Here is a 25,397-nt window from a genome sequence, read left to right on the forward strand (position 1 = left end):
CCATCTAATTTCTGCAGCTCTCACCGTGATTAGAACACTAATTATTACTTCCTTCTAGAGATGTTACTTATGGCATATGACAGGCAATAGTTCCTTCTCCAGCCATCTAGTAGATTTCAGTCATGAAGGTGGTCTTCATAAGTTCATACTTAATGTTGCACTCACTGGCACAGCCACAAATTAGTATGAAAGATTGTGCACGTTCAGCTACTGATCAAGAACCAAAAGAACACAGTAGCATAATGTCTAGGTGAAATTGCATGTGCTACATGTAAGTATATCTGCATCTCTAATCCTCATCACCTTGTTCAATGCAAGTCAGGCAAACAAAACTTGGATGGATAATTTTTCTAGCTTCTTTGGTAACATGCAAGTCCCCTGCAGAATATCCCATCTCAATGCCAAAATCTCCCTTAGAAATCTTTATTATGGGTGTCAGAGATGAAATGCAATATAGTCCCAGTTTTTGAGGTTTCTCCTGAGTTTCAGAGGAATGCTATAGCTGCTAGAGTCAATTATTTAACAGTAGATGGCACTAACTTACCATACTTTAAAGAAACAATATGCACCCCTCTGTATCCCCTTCATCTTTTCACGGGTTTTCTTCACTAGCTGCCAAGTTCTCATTTCCACTACCTCATCATTCACCCCATAGGTTTTTTTTTTTTAATTCAGCTCAACACTTGGTCTGCATAAAGCAGTTAAGAGAGCCTAGCAACTCCATGGCACAAATCTCGTACAGTATCAATACATCTTTTCAAAACAGCATAACAGAAAGCAGAAAAATCTCATCCCTTTACAGCCAACACAAACTCCACCAGTCTCCAGTGAAGGAGCATAGCTGCAACATGCTTTTAATGGACTCTTAGTCAAGTTGCAACCAATATAAAGATTGGAAGTGAGCAGCTCTAATCTGAGTCACCTTCTAACATGCCTGCCAATTTCAGTGCAGTCCCAGTTTAGTAGACAGCAGAACCAGTATCTCAGACTATTATGCTCATTATAGAGACTCAAGTTCATGATTTCCTTTATTCACTCTCTTGCTCTTGGAAAGAATAAGCTGATGTTTAAGGAAGACACAAAAGCTACCACCGTGTTGGCTTTCACTTTTGGTACTCAGCTGAAAAACTAAACTGGAAAGCATAAAATACCAGTACCAAAATGGAAAAGCAATGTTGATGGATGGGGAAGGTAGGAATCTCTTCCTATTAAGTGCCACACATATTAAAATGTTTGGTGTGTCACAATGAAAAAAAAAGATACAGTAGCATTAAAAAAGTTCAGCAGCTGCAAACCACAAAAATGAAGCTCCTGGTGATAGGTGATATCCAGAGTACCATCTTTGTATTCCTCTGGATGTGGTTTAGATCCCAGACAGCTGACTGATGGCCTTGAGGCCAGGAACCAACTCAAGACTTTTCTCTGGCTGACTGACAGAGAATCAAATCATGGCTATTACTGTGTGAATGTTTTAGGAGAGGCAAGAGAACACCTCTCCTAAATATAAGGGATAACGCTGTGCATTGACATGTGCATTGGGCAGACACCTACACCATGCTGGAACAAAAGCCTCCCTTTAGACATGCTGTCTCTGGTCAGGATCATGACAAGTTCTGGCACTGAGATCAAAGCAACTGGAACAAGAAAGAGTGTGGGCGCTCAGGACTGACTAAACATTAATATACTTTTACAGCAAAGTTAGTATGGAATTATTTTCACCTTCTGTCAGCTGCTAACTAAAAAAAAATAATAGAAAAATATGAAAAAAGTGGCAAAGCAAAAATGATACAAAAAGTTAAATAATCAGCAGAAAAGCTACAGTCTTTTATAACCTTAGTCTCTACCCGCTGCAGTTGTGAGAGGAATGGACTATGATTCTGGAGCCTCAGTCAGTGAGAAATGATACACCAGGACATACTGAATTTACAGTTTATTCCAGGCCCAAGTATACCCAGATTATCCTACCAGAAAGGCTTTCAATTTTTAAGACAGTTCTTTCAGTGACTCAGCAGGTCCAGCTCTGAATATTAGAAGTTTTATAGAATCTAGACTGAGTGTCATGATCTCAGTCAAACATCAACATCCCTCCTGCCCTCCTCAGGTCCCTCCTATCCCGCAATAATCAGTTATATTTCAAGCACAGCTTAAAAGCCTTACCTGAAGCTGATTAAATGGAGAACAATCTGTGGAGGAGTCCTCAGCGAAGCCACTGCTGTCAGAGTGCTGACTGGCAGTCCGTAACAGCTGATCTGTTTAAAACAAGCAAAACCCAACTACAATTACTTTTCAGATCACAACATTCCAAGCACAATCATATTCAACACATGCTTTCCTTTTACATCAAAGTAACATTAAATGAATAACACAATTCCTTTTCAAGTTCCACTTTGAACAATACAGAGGAACAACTTGTTTGTTTCAAGCAAAACCTCTTTTCATGCAAAGCCCTACTTGTGAAACTTCAAGCAGCAGTGGAAGAGGAACCATCTTTTACATTTTTCTTTCCTGTGCTGTGTAAAAAAAAACCACTTTGCAGATGTTGCCACTGATGGGAGTTTTCCCTTCGCAAAACAGAATCACTGGTTAAGTCACATGCAGGCAGTGGAAGAGGTGCTTTTGTATTGACATGTACAGATTCACCAGCCCTCCCGATAATGGAGATAAAGGAGATCACTCTCCTCCTGCCAGCCTACACCACCCCATACACACAGAAGAACAGCACCACATGAGCAAAGAGGACGATGCGCAGAACTTGCAAGCTGCTAGAGATGGTCCTAGTGGACAAATACAAAACACCCTGACACATGAGTGGGCAATCTGCCAAAGCACACTCCCAGCACTTATTTTATACACTCAAGATAAGATCCACCCACTTGTTCTTTTCTACTTACATTAGTAAGTGCTAAAATATCCTAAAGAGGTTCTAAAATCCTCAGTGCCACCCAGGAGTGGTTTCCCCTGGTGCAAGCACTATACTCAAACATCTGCTTTTCAAGACGATCTTAGTAAGCTCTGCAGTGCAATATTGCATGTACGCTGCTTTCAAACAGACATAGGAGGCACCCACCTTACAGCACCATAAACACTTTGCTTAGCCAGATGGCAGCATGGGCAACAACCATATCTCACCTCCAGTTCTCAGAAGTGTAAAAGTTTGGAGATGGAATGTGGCCACAGCGGTCTGTAGCCCCCAGACCTCTGCCACCTCCTTATCACCTTGGGACAAGAGCTCACTATTTTCTTCTCAAAGGCTCAGTGCAGAATTTTGCCCCACATTCCTTCAACCACTTAACTGTCATCACATAATTAATCCCAGTTCACAGCTCAGTGCTTTGGAATGCATTATGAAAACTGTTTTGAAACTTGGATATTCAGAACTAATTCTTTTTAGTATTCCTTTTGACCAACATTCACTAATACAGAAATAAAAGCCTGCACAGGCCCAGAAGTTTGTGAACACCAGGAGGGGCAAACTGCCTCTCTATCAGCAATTTCACACAGCTTTTAGGGAGTGCCTTTCAAATTGTGCTGCTGTTCTGCTATAATGGCAGTCACAATATCCTGGGATGATAAAACAACTTTTCTACCTCAAGACAGACATCCCCACCCAGATTCCAGTAAAGACAATGGGAATTACTTCCCTGAGAACTGGAATAGCTCTTATTAACTGCCCAATATAATTAATGTGGCTGACAGAGCATGTCATGAGCAGGTTGCCACTACAGCTGAGGTTGGTGGGAAGCTGCCACCTCCTGTAAGGTGAATAGTCTTGTACATAGTACAAAAGTAAAACTGAGTGGTTTAGATCATCTTCCATAGGATCAGCTAGTTATGCACATGCTTTGACAGCGTTACATGACAGATACTGCCAGTCAAGTGGTCAGTCTAGAGCAGAGGCACTCATACCTGCCTCATAGTCTTTATCCACGGCAAGAGAACAGAACAGCATAAACAGATTCAAACTGCCTTGGTTACATTCAAGGAAACATCCCCTTAATACAGTCATCTCTTGTTTTCTGTGCTGCAGACCTGCTAGGATTATTTTTTTTTTTACTGTTTTAAAGCAAAGAAGAAAAGACAACTTTTGTAAGTATGAGTGATCTTCTGCCATACCTTACCCTTGTCTTTTGCAGGTTCTCAGAGGTCTCCACTATACCACCATCACGTTAATGTAGTAACAACTCTTAAAGAATAGGAATCTCTACTGCTTCAGTAGTAAAATGACAAGGTTTGCATCTGTAAAGATGAAATATCAAGCAGTACATTGGGATATACTGATAAATAATGGTATCTATGCTCCTTGCCAACTACTGATCCAGATGTACAACCTGCGCTATGACACCTGGATGTCTCTCAAGTTCAAGCAGACAAGGGGAAACTATCTTTTATAAAAAGATCACTTCACGATACCAATCCTGCACCCCAAAGCTATTATCAACACTACACAGAGGAAGTCTTCTGAACTATGGGGAGGTCAGAAACAGCATAATAAGGGAAGTGTGGGAGAAGGAACCAGCCAAGATGAACAAGATCAGAAGGAAGAATCAGACTCAACATCTCACTTCAACAAGCACAAATTAAAATGCCCCTTGGATTACTGTTTTAAGCCGTATAAAAAAAATCAAAATCAAAATACTTTTAGGCACTGAATAGATGCCAGAGAAACATGGGTATTCAGAAATACATCAAGTAAGATGACAAAGTTCTAAACAAGAACAGATGATCAGAGGACTGGAGCACCTCCCGTATGAAGACAGGCTGAGCAAGTTGGGGCTGTTCAGCCTGGAGAAGAGAAGGCTGCATGGAGACCTCAGAGCAGCCTTCCAGTATCTGAATGGGGCCTATAGGGATGCTGGGGAGGGACTCTTAATTAGGGACTGTAGTGATAGGACAAGAGGTAATGGGTTAAAACTTAAACAGGGGAAGTTTAGATTGGATATAAGGAGGAAATTCTTTACTGTTAGGGTGGTGACGCACTGGAATGGGTTGCCCAGGGAAGCTGTGAATGCTCCATCCCTGGTGGTGTTCAAGGCCAGGCTGGACAGAGACTTGGGTGACATGGTTTAGTGTGAGGTGTCCCTGCCCATGGCAGGGGGGTTGGAACTAGATGATCTTAAGGTCCTTTCCAACCCTAACTATTCTATGATTCTGTGATTCTATGATGAAGAAACAAGTCTATGGTTCACAAAACATGAGAGTACAGATTTATCAGAGAACCATTAGCTAATAATGGAATAATTCATCTACTGTAAAATAATAGCTATCAATGGACTGTTAGTCTCACCAATCCAAATAGTCGCATCAGGTGCTTATCTTACATTTTCTGTGTCACCTGACTGCTTACACGGAAGAAGAGAAGAAATATGTGGAAACTGCCCATGAGGTAACATCTATGGCTTTTATACCTGCAAAGCTCTAATGCACTTTGTATTTCACAAGATTAGTAATAAATTCACATTCACAACTTAGATATAAAGTATTCTATTACAGAATTAAGTATCTGCTGACTCTTTTTCACATATTGATCGTACCCTGCACCCCAGCACTGCCAAAAACAGCTCAGTAGGGAGTCTAGCTGCAGAAACTCTTCAGAGTTCCTTGGGATTTCCTAGCTTCTAGAAATATGAGCACAGACTCCAACAAATACTAAATCTGTTCCAAATGTTTTCTTCCCACTCCCCCCTCTTCAATCTCCTGTGGAGCTGCACCCACAGAGAGCTATAAATACAATAATGTATTGAAGACAGGAAGTGCTGTTGATGTGCTTTCCTCACTTTCAAGAACTAAATTTCCAAAATTAATCCCTGCTCTTGCCTATCAATGTCAGATGCCTTAACAGAAACAGTTATGTGGCTATTCAAAATTTCAGAGAGCCACTGACGTCAGCAACCAGACACGAATTACAATGCCTCAAGAGCAACTTTGTTCTCTACACATTACCTATATTTGTCTTGTTTGTTGTTTGGGCAAAATGTTTGGGCATTTTTGGAATGGAAGAATTTAGAAGTATGTCAGGAAGAATTTTGTTTTCCACCTAACAAACCTCCCTTCCAGATAACTTTACAATAAGCAACTGAAGCTTTTCATTCTTGTCTACTGCATTCTTAAAAAAACCCACGTGCACAAAAATATCTCCATATTTGAGGTCTGCAACAACAAAGAACAGGCTGCCGGTTTTAGGCACAATGAATAAACCAGTTCCGTAACATGTGGAATACATAACCTAAAAAGTACATCAAGATAGCCAATATGATACAGAATACTTTGTATCCCCATGAAGTGCTTAACAAAGACAGTACTACAGCAAAGCAAACACTTGCAAGCCACTTTGAAAATCTGATCTTACCACTTATAAACAAAGCTAATCTCAAACAAGAAACATGCTTTAATGGGAAGTCTAAGCAGCAGTAGGCTCTGTTGTTCAGCCATCTATAAGTCTCCAGATTATTTCAGTAGAAAGAGAGTATTTTTTTTTAATTCAAATACACTACATCTAACTATATGCCCTCTTAAAATGCCTTACAAACAGTTGTAAATGTCAGAAAAAGCATCCGAAGCCCTCTGTGTGGATGTGAAATGGCACTGCAAGGTTTGTAACAGTCTGTACTGCAGAGCACTAACTCTGCTAATTGACACAGAAGTACCCCTACATGAAAAAAAAACCCAAACAAAACAATACAAATGTATTCCTTCAGGGGAAGCAATCACTTGGAAAAACTTTTTTGTTTATGGGTTCTTATGGATAGTAGAGCCAACGGCACTGAAAAAGGTGGATTTGTATGAGGACCATCAACTGAAATCACATTGCAAGAGACCAGTGCCTGAATTTCATGTGGATACCATCTCAAGAGATTGCTAGCGAGAGCAGCATTTTGCATTTAGACACAATGGCCAGCATTTTCACTAGAAGACCATTAAATCTGAATGCCTTCAAACTTGGCTGGCACCAACTCTGAGAAAACAGGCCTCTAAATTATCTTAGGTTGGACAACTTGCAGAAAAAAACTTTTTAACATTTTGGGTAAGTTCTCCACCAAATGCTCTCTCAGTTTTTACTGAAACCCGTACAGAACAAAGTCCTAAACTTTCTGCATCCTAAAGGTGAAATAAAATGCTGGTCTCAGGCTAACTTTTAGGAAACATGCAGGCTTACCATAAGTATTGGCATTCTTGTTAAATAAGTTATAGAAAACTCTAGGCAATACTTGCATGGTAATAAAGTGTCATTGCTCATCTATGCCAAGTGTATTCAGAAATGGGTGCGATATGCTATGAACCAGCATATCCCACTTCTGCCACACTGAGGACCTACTGCTAGGACTTCTCGTGCTTTTCGGTGGATACAAGCAGGACCATCTGACTTTTTTTCCTTGCATGGAGGAAGAAGAGGGTCAGAAAGCTACTGGGAACAGAAAACAAAGCTAGCATCTCAGAAGGTGAAAAAATATATTTTTCTCCTCCTTGACTGCAACTCCTGGTTCCTTAAAATGTCTTTTTCTGAAAAGCTCTTTCTGAAACTGCCAAGACCAGGCAAACAAGAGAACTGACCTGTAAAGACTGCATGTCTTCATGTGTAATCACATAAAGCATATAATCATGAACTTTAAAATACAGCCAAGGGAGAAATGCTGGCAACAGTTAGAGATAGCAGTTTCTGGCAGTCCTTCTTTGTGACCTACATTTGTAACCGAGGAAGACTAGCAAATGCAGTGCTGTGTTGTGCAAAACACTGCTGAATTAGTAGCACAAGCTATCCCTAATAACCAGGCATTAATCTCCAGTGCTGAGTCCAGAGCATTCTCAACCATGTTAATGCAATTCAGCTGACAGTTCACAAGACTGTCAGTTCATTTGTGAAAAGGCAGGTAAAATGATCTCTGTTTCTTAAGACAGGTTTTCCCGACTCCCTTTACTATCTAGAGATGCTAGTCATGTTTCACCAAGATAGAGCATTGCAAAGAAGCGTCTCATGAAACGCAACAAGCTCTGTTCTTTAATTACAAGTAACAGCTAGAGAATAGACTTCACTTGCCAATGCTGGGCAAAGTAACAATCACAGAACAAATAAGCTTCGTCCCCCTCCCAAACCATAATATACATAAATAAGAATTTGATATTAAAGCACAAACTAAGTGAGCCACAAGAGCCAGTGCACAGTTTCCCATATGAAAGACTACATTCTCCGTGCGGGTGCAGACAGTAGTCTTCTGTGCAGCCAGCTTGCAGACGGAGCAGTAACGCATAGGAAAAAGCCGGATGTATCATGCAATTTAAGTTTAAAACAATATAATTTTAGTTTAAATGGGTATCTTAAATTACAGGATTTGCCAGGGAAAAAAAAAATCCCACACAATCTGAATTAACATTTCAGTTCCTCTGAGCTATCATCAATTGAACAAAAGTGAAAACAGCCAGTGAGGTTATGAGACTCTTGTCTTGCCTGTAATTTGGTTGCCACTTCGCAGTAATGTTCCATGATTTAGCTGAAAAAGAAACCCAGACCTTTTTTATTTCTAAAGAGAAGAGAAACTTTAGAAGTTTTAAATATTTGAATCAGCATTTTGGAGAGGGAAGGACACTCAGCAGATTGCTGTCTCTTGGGAGTTGAAGTCTACTCACCTTTCCTTGACTTGGCCACTGCCAGCTGGTGAGAAGCTGGAACATGTGGTAGATCCCCCTCTGTACTCTGGATCTGTCAGGAAGAGGAGATGAGTATTTCGTCAAGCCAACTGGGATATGTTTCTGTGCTTAAGAATATCGAAGCCTCATACACTGAACATGCTGGGGAAGGAGCGGGGTGTGTGCTGTGGATTTTTTTCTCTAGTCCAAGAGCCAATACTGATTGAGGAAACAAATCCTGTCACCTTGAACTAATCTATTATTTCACTGGGTATTCAGCAATGCTCCTGTAAACAGTGATCCTTAGGACAGCACCTCCCACTCACAGCACAGGGCTCCCCTCTGGTTACATTCATCACATCCTGAGACAACACTGACAATTCTCAGCTCCTCTCTGATGAAAGACTAAACTGCAGAAACACCTCTGACCACCTTTACATTACTGTCTTTTCCATTCAGCACTCTTGGTCCTTCCTTTAAACATAAAGAACAAGCAAAACACATTTAGAAAACTATATCAAGAGGTCAGCACATAAGGATTGTCATCTGCTCCCCTACCAACTATTTTTCACAAGCCACCAATCCTCCTGAAGGACTCCAATCCTGCCAGAACCTATTCCAGACTTCACCATGCACTATGCAAGGGAATACTTCTTGTGTCCTCCAGTACAAAAAGAAAAAGGAAGATAATGCATTCAGAGCCATGCAGATTTCAGCTGGGCAGCTTAAAAATACTTAATAACTTTGTGAAACAGCCTAAGATAGTTCTCAGACAACCATTCAAACAATGAAAAGAATACACCTAAAATCTCAACAGGGAGGCCTGTGCTTAGCTCAAAACCTAGAATATGTTTTCTCATTTGTGCACTCCAGAAAAAATCCTGATGGTTCACATGCAAGTCTACATGAACAAACCCCCCAGTCCAACTACTCCCAACCCTGCCCTTTATAACAGGCCGCCTGCCTAATTTCAAAATTCCCAAACAATGAAATTTTCATCTCCATCTTCGATCAATTTAAACATGTTGACTGATAATTGTCCCAAAGGGATTTTAATCCAGGATACTGACAGTTTTAAGCCCAAATTAGTATGTGGCTAAAGAAGTAGCTACATTTGCACTGATATCATGTATATAGTAACCACAAGGGTGCAATATTCTCATTTACAAGGGTTTTGAGAAGTACTTGGCCTAAACTTATCACCATTAGTAAGCGAACAGCATTACTCCTGCAAAATAAATCACAAGGCTTCTGTTCCTCTAGGACATGAAGCTGTACCATCAAGTAATCTTACAAGCCTTTAGATAGGATTGCCCTTGCAGGAAAGGTGCCTTGATTCTCTCAAACCTCTCAGTTTTCAGTGGGTTAAGCCTCTTCTCATCTAAATACCCTCCACGTTCTGTCCTTGGCTGGAAGACAGCACCCTGGCTGTGCCTGCAGCATGGCACAGCTCCATGAGCACACAGAAGCACTTCTTTCTTCCTCCCCACCCCTCAGCCAATACTGACACTGGTATACGACCTTCGGGGCTGTAATTGGCCACCTCAGGAATGGGTGTTTGAGGGAAATCCTGCCCTGACTCACTCCAGCACTCCAGCTATCTTCACCACCACAGACTTCCGAAGGGCACGCAAACCTCCGAGGCATTCTTAGGCATGGAAAGAGCTTCCTTGATATATCTGTCATCTTTCTTATGTGTATGAATGCATTCCAAGCCAAGCTGGGAAAGCGGGGGGAGGAGTTATTGTCACTTTCTCTAATACAGTTCATTGTTCATTATAGCCTGCTTAGAGACGCACAAAAATAAAATGCTGCCAGGTATTGTTCTGAAGTTTTTTCAACAAACCCAAATCCTTCCCTCCCAGGGATCTGTAAGCAGCTGATATGTACGCATTATGTTGTGTAAACAAAAATTCACCAAAATCCCATCCCACATCACATGTCACCTTGCCAAAACAGCTGTGTTTATGCCCTGGCATCATTGCAAAGTGTATCAACTGAAACTTCACAATGCATCACATTTAGCTTGTGCAGAATTCAGCAAGTCTTCTTTTTGTCATAACCCTTTACCGTCCAACTTACTCTGAAGGAAAATGCCATTCCTTTTATACGTAGATATATATACACACACATACATACATATATATATATATATATATATATAAAACAGCTGTTTCAACTTTCCCCAAGAGTACCAAAAAAAAAAATTTCTCCTCTGGGATACGTTGCAGAACGCGCTGCCTCTCAAACCCCTCCCATTGTGCTAATGAAAACATCTGCGCAGCTACAAACAAACTAGATCAAGAAAATGATCTGTCTGAAAACTAAACCAGGAAAAATAAATAAATCAAAATGCAACATACTTCTTTTTCCCCTCTCAATTGGACCAGTCCTTTGTTCTGGTTCAGTAAACGGCCACACATGATGTGGGTAAGGGCACACTCGCACAAGCAAGTGACAGGAACTATAAACTGGATTACCTTTTTCTAGTTAGTGACTGCCTTCAGCTACAACGTTGTTTGATCCAGAAGAGCTTGTAATAACAATATGACACTAGGCACAGTATCTGCTAAATCATCACACTCACTGTAAAACTTTGGGGTTTTTCCATTCACTTGCTTCCTTCACTCGTTTCACCAGTGAAATCACAATCTTTAATTTTACGTATTTATTTCACATAGACAAAGAAGCTAACTGCTGAACTGGTAAGAAGAGCCCACTTCAAACTGTGTCCACAAAAACATCTGCTAATTTAAGACAGATCTTACAAATCAAGGCGGGAGTCTATGCAAAAAAAAAGCACATTCTTGAATATGTAGGCTGTGTATTTACTAGCCTAATAAACAAACAAAGCAATTACAGAAACATGGGAAATAAAATCCCCTTGGGGCAATTATCAATCAAAAATGGAGACATGCATTTATGAAGACATTAAAAGGCAGAGAGTACAGAATGTGTAACTAAGACATCACTAAAGTGATGTGACTGAAAAAAGTCATGTCAAACAGTGACTTTCAGGGTGCTAATTTCCAGAGAACAAATGAAATCAACATACAGTAGATTGTCATCAAAACCAAAAGTCGCACAAGATGATCACCTCACCCTATAGACCCTCTGCCTTCCCTAGAACAGCACTTTTGCTCCATCCACAAATTTATCATTAATCAATATCAATTAATAAACTAAATTGACTTTTAGGCCATAATGACTTCAAGTTAGCAATTTAAGCAAAATTTAAAACCAAAGTCTTTTATACATACAAGATCTATTTCCATTGGAAAAGCGCCTATCAGTTACACCAGTCATTGCAATTACCTGAGCTTGACGAAAAAAGAATGAGAACTTTCCTGCTGACTCTCAGGAACAATAGTAACAGCAGCAGCACCAAGTTATTTCATTAAAAGGCTCAATTAAAGCAGCCTAATGAGAGAGAGTGACAAGTGTCCTACCACTGGGAGAATTTAAAGTATTCCTGGAGAAAACATTGTCAACTACACAGGAGGGAACAGCCAGCAAACTATGTAAACCGTATGCAAAAACAAAGTCATATATCTCCATATATACCTACCTCTTCCATCTCAAAGGAGTCTTTCTGCTGCAGCATTAGATTCATTATAGATGGGTTTGCAAGGGGAGCGCAGGGGTCTCTGCCTAGCGATGCCGTGGGCAGCCTTTGTGTCAGAGTGCTGCTGTTGGATGTACTGGAACTACTGCTGAGGCCTGGAGAGTCCAAAGGACCAGATTCGTCATACAGTCCATCCTGGGCACTTGCCAAGCTGTTGCCTTGCACATCTGCTGGAGGCACAGTACCCACTTGCGTATCAGCAGTAACAGCAGGAAGGTTTGCAGGTTTATTTGAGTCTATAGCATTTGTCTGACTACTGGCTATCTCCTCCTTTACAGTAGCCAAAGAAGAGGGAGAATCTTTCTTTTTAGAGTATTTTTGTAACTTAGATTCATTTTTAACATCATTTTCCTCTTTCCCTGGTTCAGCTGGACTTTTCCCTTTTTCAGTAGGTGAAGGAGTTGAGCAGCCGCTACCATCGGCTTGCTGTGTGCTGCACAGATTGAGCTTTGACAAGGTCTTCATTAACCGACTGGCAGTATTGCTGCGATTTAAAGGGGGAGGGCTGGATGCCTCTTTGCTGGAAGACACTGAATTCATACTACCAATTTTCTGCAAAGGAGTCCCAGAAACTTGAGAATACAAAGAAGAAAAAGCATTGGCCACAGTAGTAAGCACTTCAATTTGACGAAAACGACCTGCATAAGAATGAAATGTAAGGTAGAGTTTACGAGGACATTTGCTCATCACATTCCAGACCTGTTGATCCACACAATAGTTTGAATTCTCAGAGACAGCTGTTCATATCTGAAGAGAGAATTTTCATCATAATTTCTGACCACCCTCCTCCACCCCCCCAAATCTTCTCCTACTTCTAATATGGGCTGCAAAGGTTGGCTGTAAACTGCCTAGTCCTGTAATGTGAAATGGATAGCACACAGTATGAAAAATGGAAAAACCTTTGCTAGAGTCTTTACTAAATGCACAGGAACAGCATGCAAAGCTTTCACAAAGTAAAAAGGGAACACAGGCATGCAAAGCAAGTTAATCTGCAACATGCTAGGAAGAAAAGGGTTACTCACATTTCTCTCCATCTAAAGCTACAAGAGGACATTTCAGCTATTCCCTCATTTCAGCAACATTCATTACTGACCTAACAAAGCTCCTGTTCAAGTCAACAGAAATATTGGCCCAGATTTCAATGACAGAAGTAGGTCGCTGTTAACAGCTTTCAAAAATCCCACCCAGATACTGAAGAACACAAGGAACATTTTTTATTGCTGTTTGTTTCAGTGCTCTAAAGCAACAACAGAAGACAAGCTTAGGAGCAAGAGACAGGAATGGTACAAACCAGAAGGCAGTATACCTTACAGGACGCCGTTTATTTCCCTCTCCCACTATAAACCCCTACCCCAAGGTGTACAATATGATGGTCACCTTTTGCTATATTTGAGACCAAGCAACAGTTTTACTATGGATTCCGAATGGAATTTTGCTGATGGCTTCAAAGGGGTTTGCCAGAATATTATATAGACACCTTTTGGGGTTGTTTACACAGCTTAAAAGCTTCAAAATAAACTTTGCTTCAAAAACGTACTTACTTGTTAAAGCAAAATTTGGATTTTCCACTTCCATGCGCTGTATTTGGGCATTCAAAAACACTTTGATATCTATCCCTCTGGCAAATGATGATGAATTAAAAAATCTCGCTGGAATTTTTGAAGCAATATCTGGTTCATCTCTTCCAAACCCAAGGTTATAAAGCACTTCTTCAGGATCTTCCTCGTAAAGCTCCAGTAATTCAGAAACACTAGACAAATGAAAAGATGTTTACCATCTACTTTTCTCCTTTTAAGACCCAGTCCCTTTTGTCCAATTACTAAACTCGCCCAGTAGCCAGCTTAGTCTATTGAACTTTTGAATCCTACAGCTAAGCCTACTTTAGGAAATAACTGAAACTCTGCATCTGAAGTTTTGGTTCCTATCACTAGACCCACTGGCCCAGACACATCTCAGCTCCATTCTGTAACTTATGAAGTCAGCCCTCATTCTGCAGTGCTCTGATTTTAAAATGTCATCAAAATTACAGACATTTCTAACATTTAGGTCCATTTGTTAGTATTTACTGCAAACCACAACTGAAAACAAATAGCAATTTTTCAAGCAACCAAATGAAAATTCCCTTCTTGGCTACTGAAGGGAAAGCAACAATGCACATAAATTAAGCCAAGTCCAGACAGTCAAACAGACCTTCAAAGCGTAATACTATTTTACCTTGAAACAGTCGCACTGCTTTTTCCAGACCCAGTAGAATTCATACTTCTCCCCTTCTGGTGAAACTGCAGCCTCTTCTCCTTTGCCAGCACACCATTGCTGTCAACAGAAATGGAGAAGACCCCTGCAATAAACCACTTTCATTTGGGGACTCGATTTGCCTTCTCAGAGGAGAGCTAAGCTTCCAGTGCTGCTGGATTTCTCTTTTCCCCTTCAGTATTATCTGGTTTATATTAGCCATGTCATTTATTGAAATACAATAACAAAAGCGAACCCTGGGACGCCTCAGTAAAAACGTACGTAGACGGTAAGAATTTGAAGGCAAATGCAAGCTGAGAAAACAAATCCCTGATCTCCCCTTGCTGCCCCACCCTCCCCGATCCCTCCCTCAGCCAGAGAGGAAGCCCAGCTGCCCTGCCCTGCATTTCCATGCCTTCCTTGTGCCACTGCCTCATCCAGCAGGACCACCTCTCCATGGCTCCAGCTCCCTTTCTCTCCCAGTCACCACCCACCAGCAGTGCAAAGCTGTCAGCTGCCTGAGAGGTGGCCTTCGGGGAAGCTGAAGAGGCTCCAGGTTGGAGAAAACGGAGTGAGATGAGCTCCAACCCAGACTGCCAGCTAGTTTCTGTCCCGATCCCAAACTATTTCCTCCCTGCACCTGCAGAAGAGACCTCAGCATCAGCTAGTATCTTGGTCTCAAAAGTACTGTTACTGCCAATCTCTCTGGGGACAAACCTTCCCAAGATGGATTTTACTATACAAATCCTAATACACACACACCAGCCACCAAGAAACCAAATAATACAGAGGATTCACCAGAAAGTGCACTTAGGGAGCCTGGCTCAGGACGACACTGCTCACATAGGCTGTGCCAGTACTTGCTGAAGTTTCAATGCAGTTTTAGTTTCAGCACATTTTAGTCACAAGCTGTCCCTATAAAGCATGAGCCTCTCCTCTCTCAGTCTTTTCTTCCCTACACTCAAAAGACATATGCTCTGAAAGATAAAAATAATTTTCCCTTGAAATTTCTGAAACGGTGGGGGATCAATGTGGCAAAGAAGGTAAATCTTACTAAGTTACTTGGATTTGTCACTTCTCTGTTTTCCTCCTGCTACCCAAAAGCTACATCAGATCTGCTGGAAGATTTTTTTCTGCATCTCCTAATGACTGTTTCTGTGTTATCTGGATCTTCTCCTTCCCCCTCACCTAAACAGATGAGAGCAGAACAACTTTAGCTATGAGGTAGCCTCCACAACTTCCACTGCCCCCTATCTCTCCCACCCTCCAGTAATAATATTTCCCTGGAGCAAAGAAACAAACAAAACAGAGATGCTTACCATGTTTCCATTTGTGTATCACTCCGTAGATGATTAGCTGTAGAGAAACAGAAAGTTACACACAGACCTCTTCAGAATTGCATTTCCCACAAGCAGTACAAAGAAGCAGGCAGTGAACTTGTTTACCAGTACTCTCGCATAAGCCAGATTTTTCTCTTCCTATGTAAACATGATTGCCAAGAGTTTCTACTATACAGCTAATATAAAGATGATTTGGTCATTCTGTTTAAAATAAAATCTCAGATGGACACGTTTATATATTGTCACTAATCATATTAACTTGAGATTTAATGTGTGGTAAAGCAATAATTGTTACATACACCATTTATTGCTTTGCAATTGAAGATGTGATTACCAGGTGCAGGGCTGTTCCTGGCCGGAAGGGGAAAACGGGAAGCAGGTATGCAGACAAAGTAAAGAACATAAGAAAGGCATCCTGCCCCACAGCCCAGTACTGAGACTACAGTCACTAGTCTTTTCACCAGCACAGACTGCTCGTTACAAGGGGCAAGGCCCCGGCTGCCCAAATAGTGCAATCCTAGGTGCAACAACCAGGTGAAGGCTGCAGTGCTGGTGGGACCAGCGGCCACCCTTGGAGATGAGAGGGCTCTGTCAGGAAAACCCTGCATCTCAACTCACAGTGCCAGCAGGGAGCAAAATACGGAAACCTCACAACCTCTCTTATTTTTAGAGGCACCATGAAGAAACTGAAATGTATACAAAATGCAGATGTCACATCTCTTTTTTTAGTATCCTTGCCTATAATTTGAAGGGAAGACTATATATATGGATTAACTGGTGAGTAGTTTGAACAGCTAAACCATGGGTTTTAAAAGCTTAGAAGGGGACTGGGGTTACAAGACCCTCCCCAATGCCCTCCATACCATTCACACAGGGCTCTGGTTTGTATCTGAATTCAGTCATGGATGCACAAGGGCAAGCCATTCATACCAGCCTCAATGGGGCTGCCTGTCCAACAGCGCACGCAGCACTGCTTCAGCAGCTCTGTTGTTCCCTTGTTCTCTGGTGGGAAGCAAAGCCCAGAAAGCAGAAAGCCCGAAGCAGAAACACTCACATTCTTACCCACAAAAAATCAACCAGCGATTCTAGTATTGGGACCTTTGTTATGCGAAAAGGAGGGAAACAACCTCTGCCTAAATCATGCTAAATGCTCACAAAAAAAACCCAACATAAATCTTTGGGAATTACAAAGGGGAAAAAATGAAAAGAAAAAAGTGACATGATACTTTAAAATTTACTGACTCTTGCATTCTTAGTTGTATGATCAGGACTTGGATTACTGTTACAAGGAAACTTTTCCTATGAAATATTTGCATTGCAGGCAGTCTAGCAAATAGAAAAGACCATCAGAAAGAAAATTTAATCCCAGTTAATATATTGCAGTAAGGGACTCATTTACTTCTTCTCCATCATTGCCAGACCAAGGTCATTCTCAGATCAACTGTTTTCCTTAGAAGCTTTGAATCTTTAAAAAATAACGATAATTTCCTTCCTCCAGGCCCTGCTCCACTAATTTGACACCATTGACAAGACTACTGTGGAAGAAAGGGCTTTCTACTACAGAGGTTCTGATACTTTGAGCTATAGCTCAAAAAAACATTAAAAGCTAAAGCGAGGGGGGGGGGGAAGTGGTTTTGCTTTTTTGTTTTTACACTGAAAGCAAATATTGTCTTGTATCCCCTATCCTGCAGATAACCCCAGGACCCAGTTTGTGAGACTGTTTCTATTTTACTTCAAAATGCTGCTGTTAGACCAGGAGCAACAGTAGTTCTGCTTGTTTGCTCGTTTGTGGACAACTCTAACCCATGATCAAAAGAGGCTAAAAGTCATATTCTACGACAAAGTCCACCATGAACAGCCACATCTCCTTCCCCTTAAAAAAGGGAAGAGAAAGAGAAGGCAAGCAGCTAGCAACAGCAAAGCGCATATCGTGGCTGATCCAAAATACTTACTCAGCCTTGGTGCTTTTCATTTTTCAAAGCACATAGCCCTTAATGGGTCTGCCTCGTGGCTGACAGAATTTAATTCCTTCTTTCTCCTCCAAGGGACTCAGTGGAAGTGGGGCATGCACAGCTACCAAAAGTAACCCATGGACAAGAAAAGCAAGTAGGAGAAACAACTTTCTCACAGCCTCAGTGAGTGCTCCAGGCTGTGCCACTGCTGTGGGCATTAACATGAGAAGGCAGAAGTGAATTTCAGGGATGCCTCTGATCTTTGGGTTAGGCAAGAATGTTCAGCACCAACAACAGACTAACAAACTCAAAGTCAAACCTTCCTGCATTTTTCTATGTATCCAGGTTTTCAACTGCCTTTGGCTAGAAGGGAAATGCTGTCTTTCAAAATAAAAATCAAATGACTTGAACATAAAGGGGTTTGGGTTTTTTTTGCTAGAAAAATAGTCATAATCCTGCCACACCCACCTTCGGCTCCCAGGGATAAGTCATCTTCAAAACTTCCTCCACTTCTCACCAGCATGCCTGAAAACGTACAGTTAGCAGTTCAACAACGAGACTTCTGCAGTGCTTTCTTTTCAACAGCTTAACTAAAGATATTAATAAGACACGTTGGTTGATACAGCAGGATATAACCAGACTGTATTTACAATCCCTGCATTAGTCATATGGTAAAAATGCACTAAGAAGTGCAAAGTTACATTTGAGAACATAGAAAAATTATTTTGATAGAGAACAACTACAACACTGTTTTGTGCTCAGGAATATCCCTGAGTCAACCTGCAAGCAAATTAACTGCAAGTGGGAACCTGGGTATACCACCCAACACATCTTCACCTGCTGCTGCTACATCATCTATCCTCCAGACATCTTACCATGGGGATCCAGAGTCTGAGTCAAATTTAGGCATTCTCCTCTCTCTCCCTGTACCAGATTAAGAACTGAAGCGAAGACTCTGGACACAGCAAGTAATTCCTCTGCTCCCTGTCACTCAATACCTGCACATTCTCACTGTACTTTGTACTTCAGTATTCAGTCCTGCTCAGGTAGTAAAATTTCCAGGTGTGGCAACCAGAGTTATGAGAGGCAGAGACGGCCTAATGCTGGCCAGCTGGGAGAGGAAACTACATCCTCCCCATTCTGCACACTTTGTGGGTTTTTTTAGGGCTTAATAAACTCTCCAGAAAGACTTATCAGGATCTCTTCCCCCTTCTTCAGTTTCTCAGGCACAACTACTTCACAGTGAGAATAATTCAGTAACGCCGACTAGGCTGCAGTTTGTGCTGCTGCTAAAGATACAGGGTCTCAGGTGAATGTCCACAAAACCACCATTTCCAGCAAGAGATTTCAATAGGTAATTGAAAAATTTGGAGAGAAGATAAAGGCCTTTCCTTACCCTTCAACAGAGGATTGCTTTGCTCATCCAGGGAGGCTCCCAGAGGCGTTCTGAAACCACAGAAGAGATTAATACTACTTTAAAAACTTGCTGCTTCATGTCCTTCCTTACAGTGTGTAACAAGCTTGCGATAGCAGCAGTTGTCCCTCCCTCCGCCCCCAGAAAGCACAAACATCTCACTGGCAATAACTTCCTAAACAATCACCAGCCCTCTGAACAAATACGCCTTGTAGGGAAAAACAACAGAACAGGTTAATAACTGCAACACTCAAACACTGGGCAGTGGCAAAGCTTCAGGGTCACAGCCCTCTGCAGAAGGAAATCATGGGCTTTTCAGCAAAACACCCAGAAAAAAAATGAGCATGGGTTTTTGAATGGGCTAATTCAATCTCATTTTTATGACAAAAACTGTTGTCATTTTTGTACACATTCAAAAGTTCTTGGAGAGGGGGGTGAAAAGTTATATTTGGTGATCAGAAGCAAGATAAAAAACTTGACAGCTATGTTAGCTGTCACTTGATGATTCTGATATTTTACAGACTCTTAACATTGCCTCTTACTTGGATTATCCCTCCCGTTGCTGCTCCGTGAAGGGCAGGGAGTTTGCTGAACCTCACAGTGCCCAAGAGGAGCAACAGAAACTGCACAAATGGCAGGTCCAATCCTTCTCTGGGTTCACACTACACTTGTTGACACTAGCTGGATGTTTCCACATCTTGTCTCTGAGACGTGTTTAACCAAAGGCCTGTCACTGTTAAGTACTACAGCATTAACCCTCAAAGCCCAAAACAAGTTCAGAAATACAATACTCAAAGAAGGGGAAAGTAAATGATTTATGTGCCTATATTATATGTTTCATTTGGGTTTTTAGTTAGACAAACACATAAACCTGCCCAAAGACCTGAAAGTAAACAGTGCTCTGATACAGTATTTGTTTTGGTGCCATGGCCAAATTAAGCAAGGGAAGTTTGCATCTGCTTTCTAACAGACCTTATGCTTCACAACTTTATTTTTCTTTCCCCTCTGAAGAGTACACTCTTTCCATGTATGGCCTGCTGATAGGGAGGAAGCTCACTTCGACATGTCTTTTTGTGAAGCAAAGCCCCACCACGGTGAGACACCCAGGCAAACAGCCAGAGCATCTATGTGCAAGCGTGTTTCGGGTGACACAGCAGACTCTGCCGAGGCTCAGATCTCCCAGGTTTCTGCCTGTCTGCCCTGCTGGGGTTTGAAAAAACTTAGGGCAGATTGTCTAAACCTGTCACGCTACAACAAGCCTTATGTTCTGAGGTAATAACTATGCCTGTTTACTCCCTCGCTTTGATGGGTGCGCTCCCATACTCCTCCTTCCCTGGTGGCTGCTTTCACATCTCTACCTTTTTGAGGCAAGATCTTGCTGGCGGTGACTTTACCAGCCAAGGTCAGTGCTGCACACACCAGCTGGCAGAAAACAGTAAAGGCAACCACCGAAGCTGGTGTTTTCTTTTAGGAATTAAGTCTGTCACCTCTACAGCATGTTAGCAGCCACCAGAAAAGCAGCCCTGTCAACCACCCATCTGCTGCCCTGCTTGCACTGCTGCACACAGGCACATCTGCCTTATACCCCTGCCTTTGAAAAACTTGCATTTAAGAACTACACATGACATGAGTTTAAACAAGGGACAAGTACCCATACAGAAATCCTCTTGGACAACAGAACAGACAGCTCTGCCTTTCTGTGCCAGTTTGTTTTTCACCAGAGAAAAACAGAGCAGCCCTGTGCACTTGGGAAGGTTAGGGCTGGGGGGATCCTTTCACTTGCTGGGTCCTCAGGATGAGGTCTCCCTGCCCGAGACACATCACAGCAGGTCCCCAGCACGTGCCGACAGCCTCTGCACCATGGCCAGGCAGACTAATAGCAACCTGAGGGCAACCAGATCAAAGAGCAAGTAAGCAGGCATGCATCTGGATCAAGAGATGCTACAGTTTTCCATTTGCAGTCACTCATTTATTCTTGTAGTCTAACATATATGACAATAAATTCTCTCAGTGTCAGTCCACAAAAGAACTGAATGAACTCTCGAAGCCCACATTGCCATGGGATGCTGGTACTAAGCAGGTAAAAAGACGTTATGCAGCTTCAAGGCTTCCTGTCATCACAGAGGTTTGTTTGCTCAGCTACCAGTTGAGGTATGGTGGTCTTCAGGAACAGGATAAGGGTTTTGCACTGTGCTGTGAAAGTTTAAACCTAAGCTTTTAAAGCCTTATTGGGCAGGAGCCATGTTTATTTTAAACTTGAAGGAAAAAATCTCTTCTTTCTGAGGCATTTCAAGAACTCACTTCCTGCATATCTACAGGAGATGGCTCCTAAATACCTCCTGCATCTCCTGTATTACTGGCAGTGTTTAAATACACTCAACCAAAATAACACGTCACCATAGAGCTGACAAAAATTTCTTCTTTTCTATCAGTATAATACAAACACTTGTGTTTCCTGCCTTAGCTTTACAAGAGTTGAAATGGAAAACCTTTGTAAACTTTTTTATTACTTCAAAATGCCTTTTCAAAGTCCCAGGGAGAGGGCAAAGGATGCCTTTCTCAAAGCATGTGATTCCTAAAACATGAATTAACCAGACAGTTTGAGGAACATCTGACATTCCTTAAGCCTCTATAATTCTACCACAGTATGATATATATATATATATATATATATATATATGGTTTTTTGTTCTGTTTTGCTGTTGGTTGGGTTAAAAAAACCCTCAACAAAACAAACACAAAAACCAAAACACGTATGTCTACCAAGTTAATTATCATGGGATATTAGGAACCCTCCTCTCTCCTCCAAAGCAGATGTGAGACAGAATTGCCAAGTAATAAGAGCCCCAAATCACTAACATGAATATCAAGGGACAGCTAGTAATTATTTTTATCCATACTATAACACTGTGGATGCTTTTGCAAACAAACAAAGGAATAAATCTTATAAGCAGATCTATTTATGCAGTGGGTTGATACTAAGTTGTTTTGTGCCAATGCCAACTGAAACCAGAAAATGAGATTTCAGAAGTGCCAATTTTCTTCTGATGTGTATTTTACAAAAGCTCATAGAAACCCTGACAAAATGAGAATGACTGCTTTTAGAAAATATGTAACAGAAAATACTTTATTTTAGTAACTGAATGTTCACTTGCAGTAATGGTTATACTTGCAACAGACAATCAGTGCAGGGTTTCTATACATACATGCACTTTGTAACAGTGCAAGTTGAATAATCATTTTATTGCACACATAGCTACTGTTCAAATGCATCTTAGATACAAAAAATGAAATCATCCTGCAGTTTTAAAACACAAGGGAGTGTGCACCACTTCAGGCGGCTGGGATTGCACCTCCCAGATATGAACTGTATATGCGTATATGCACATATTGTACACATCACAGAGACAGAGCCTAACTCCACTCTGAGTAGCTTGGTTTAAGAGATTTAGGAAAGAAAAAACACCCACAAATTTTATCTTTCTGAGAACACAAGATTCTTCTGTAAAGATTTACGACAGTTGACACCTGCACCTTAAAAGTCTCCTATGGAAGGGTCACAGTGGGTTTCACGAACATGCATTAACTAAATTTGCATCTCTGTATTAGCAAAGGAGCAAACTCATGCTTTACTGCCTTACGTGTAAAGTATGACAATAGAGTGTAAAATAAGATTCCAATATTTTGGAAATCAACTGCCAGAGATGCAAACACATTCCACAGAAACACTTGTTGCCAGTTTTAACAACAGAGAGCTACCAGGGCACTGGAATAAGCCTTCAAGCTTTCTGCTGTTACTCAAGATTTGTGACCACCTATTCGAAGTTCACATTGTCAGTTTGCAGTTTTGTGCTATTCCCTAAATTCTGTATGGAAATGGTAAAGATCACAGGGCCAGGGAAGGTTCCAGAGAGAAATCCTGCAGATACGGAAAGAAGTGGCAGTGCAGCATTAGGAAGAATTTCTCCATCAGGAGCCTCTTCCCCCGCTACTCCTCCAACACCCCCTGCAAGGCATAGCCTGGAAAGATCTAAGAAAACTATACCAAGGACCCTTTAGCTATACAGAAACCCACACTGCAGTTACAGGAGTAAGCTCAGTCAGTTACTTTCTGCATCGAAAGAGGACAAAGGCATGGCTATTCTCAGGCATATATTTTCTTCTTAACAGAGCTGCTCTCAAAAGGAGAAGAAACCAGAAATATCAAGTTGGAGATGTCTTGAAATGTCATTGTTAGCTACTGGAAAGCTAATTGTTAACTTCTCCCCATCAACTCTGGCTCGAAGGGCTGCTAGGACTGAATGCAGAAAAAGACGAGACAAAATCAGCTGCTACTGGATGCTGCATTTATGCTATTATGTGACTGAGGATGAAGAAAAAGTAATGCTGCCAGCCCACCACAAATGCCAAAGAAGTATTTTGTAACAGTAACAGAAATGTGCAATACATATATATATATACACACACACCATGTCTCAAGTTAAGGACATTGGAATAGACTTGGATAAATCATGTTAGTCTAAATCATGCCATCACTCCTGAAGACCCATAGAGGCCATTGCTGTGAAAACACAGATTCTTCAAATTTGTAGCAAAAACCAGGCAAGCCAATGGGTGGCTTTAACTGGAGCCCCTCGGTGAGAGACAAAGCAGCTTCCAAATCAGCGCAGCCTTCCTTCCCCTCAACTGAGTTCCTCCCTCCGTGACTGAAAGTCTTCAGCCTTGTTAATGAGGCAACAAGGAGAGAAAAGGTGCCAAAAGTCAACTCTTCCCTAGCCATTCATAGGTATGCTACTGCTCTCCTTGTAACCCCAGATAAAGGCATAACCCACCCAATCCCGAAGGGTACTTCTACATACTCCAGGGAGGCTTGGGGGAGCGCCGATGCCAAACTTGGCTCCAGAGCGCCCAGATGTCCCCGATGGCCCACACGAGAGGACCCCCCCGGGACCTTCTCCCCTCCACGACGTGGGAGATGCCCGGCCCGTCACCCCGCTAGGGGACCGTGGGCTCCGGCCCCGCACCGGCAGTGACCCACCTGCAGTCCTTCAGCCATATCGCGATCTTCTCGTTGGGAACGCTGTGGCCTTAAGGACGGAGTAGGAGAGAAAAGTCGACAGTCAGTAACAGCCCCTCCGCCAGAAACGGCCCACCGCGGCCCCCCTGGCTGCCGGCTCACGGGGGTCCCGGGGGTCCCAGTGGCCCACGGGTTGCTGCCGCCCCGGCCCCGCCACCCCCTGGCACTGACCTGCTTCTGCGGTCAGCGGCAGCTCTCCGCGGGCGAGATCCTCCTCCTCTTCTTCCTCTTCCTCCTCTTCTTCCTCCTCCTCGCCGCGGGCCAGCGCCGCCGCCGCCGCTGCCGAGAAATCCTCCGCTTCCGACGCCTGCCAGGAGTCGCGGCTCTTAGCCCAGGCCTTCCTCTTCTGGGTCGCCCCTTGCCACTCCTCCGCCGCCGGGGGCTCCTCCATCAGGACGGCGGTGCCGGCGGGGACTTCACGCCGGGAGGGGACTGCCGGAGAGAGCCAGCCTGCCGGCGGAAGAGAAAGGGAGCCGAGCTGTGCCGTGCAGCGCCGCGCCGCCCGTCCGGGGACCGCCAACGGGGCCGTGCCGCCGGGGGGCGCGGGGCCGCCGTCCGCGTAGCCCCGCGGGAGCGCCGCTGCCCCGCCCCGCGCTCACACCCCGGCCCACCCCTCAGACCCGCTCACCGCCTTCCCCCGGACCACCGCCTCCGGCCCCGCAGGTGCCAGCCCCGGCGCCGCCGCCGCCCGGTACACAGCGGGAGGGCACGGGCGGTACGGCTGGAGTCGGCCCGGCCCGGCCCGGTGCCCTGCCCGCGGTTACTCACATATCGCACCGCGGGGAGGCGGCGGCGGAGGCTGCGCCCGCCCCGGCTGCGGGCGGCGGCGGCTCCGACTTCCTCATACCGCTGCGGGAGAAAACTCGGCGGCCACGTGACGGGAGCGGGGCCGGCGGCAGCTCGTCTCCTGACGGGGCCGTCCGCACCGGGCCGCGGCGGCGGAGCAGCCTCCAAGGGCAGAGATGCGGGGACCGGGGTTTGGGGCCGGCCGATTGCTGGGGCAGCAGGGCTGTGGTACCCGGGGAGGGCAGCCCGCGCTGCGCTGGGCTCAGCGGTGCCCCTTGGCCCGGCACGCACAGGATGTGTCCAGGCAAAAACACTCAAGAGCAGGCAGAAAAGTGTTTGTGACTTCTTTTTC

At 43.2% G+C, this 25,397-nt stretch overlaps 1 protein-coding gene across 2 annotated transcripts in view; it reads right to left on the reverse strand.

Moving 5' to 3' along the window:
* The window catches only part of ITPRID2 (ITPR interacting domain containing 2), a 40,639-nt gene extending 15,526 nt beyond the window's left edge, over positions 1-25,113 (reverse strand). Inside the window, exons 1-11 of one of the 2 annotated variants that reach the window (XM_061379145.1) lie at positions 25,028-25,113; positions 24,431-24,709; positions 24,221-24,269; positions 19,165-19,214; positions 18,237-18,293; positions 15,796-15,832; positions 14,459-14,557; positions 13,786-13,994; positions 12,188-12,882; positions 8,620-8,692; positions 2,158-2,249 (exon numbers count right to left, since the gene is read on the reverse strand). In XM_061379145.1, the coding sequence (XP_061235129.1) occupies positions 2,158-2,249; positions 8,620-8,692; positions 12,188-12,882; positions 13,786-13,994; positions 14,459-14,557; positions 15,796-15,832; positions 18,237-18,293; positions 19,165-19,214; positions 24,221-24,269; positions 24,431-24,650 (1,581 nt within the window). In that variant the 5' untranslated portion in view covers positions 24,651-24,709; positions 25,028-25,113. The other variant, XM_061379152.1, reaches the window with a different exon arrangement.
* Between the last annotated feature and the right edge of the window lie 284 nt (positions 25,114-25,397).

Source organism: Neopsephotus bourkii, unplaced genomic scaffold, assembly GCF_033783945.1.
Source record: "Neopsephotus bourkii isolate Nb327-2 ecotype Australia unplaced genomic scaffold, CSIRO-AGI_Nbou_v1 NB_196, whole genome shotgun sequence".
Lineage (NCBI taxonomy): Eukaryota > Metazoa > Chordata > Aves > Psittaciformes > Psittacidae > Neopsephotus > Neopsephotus bourkii.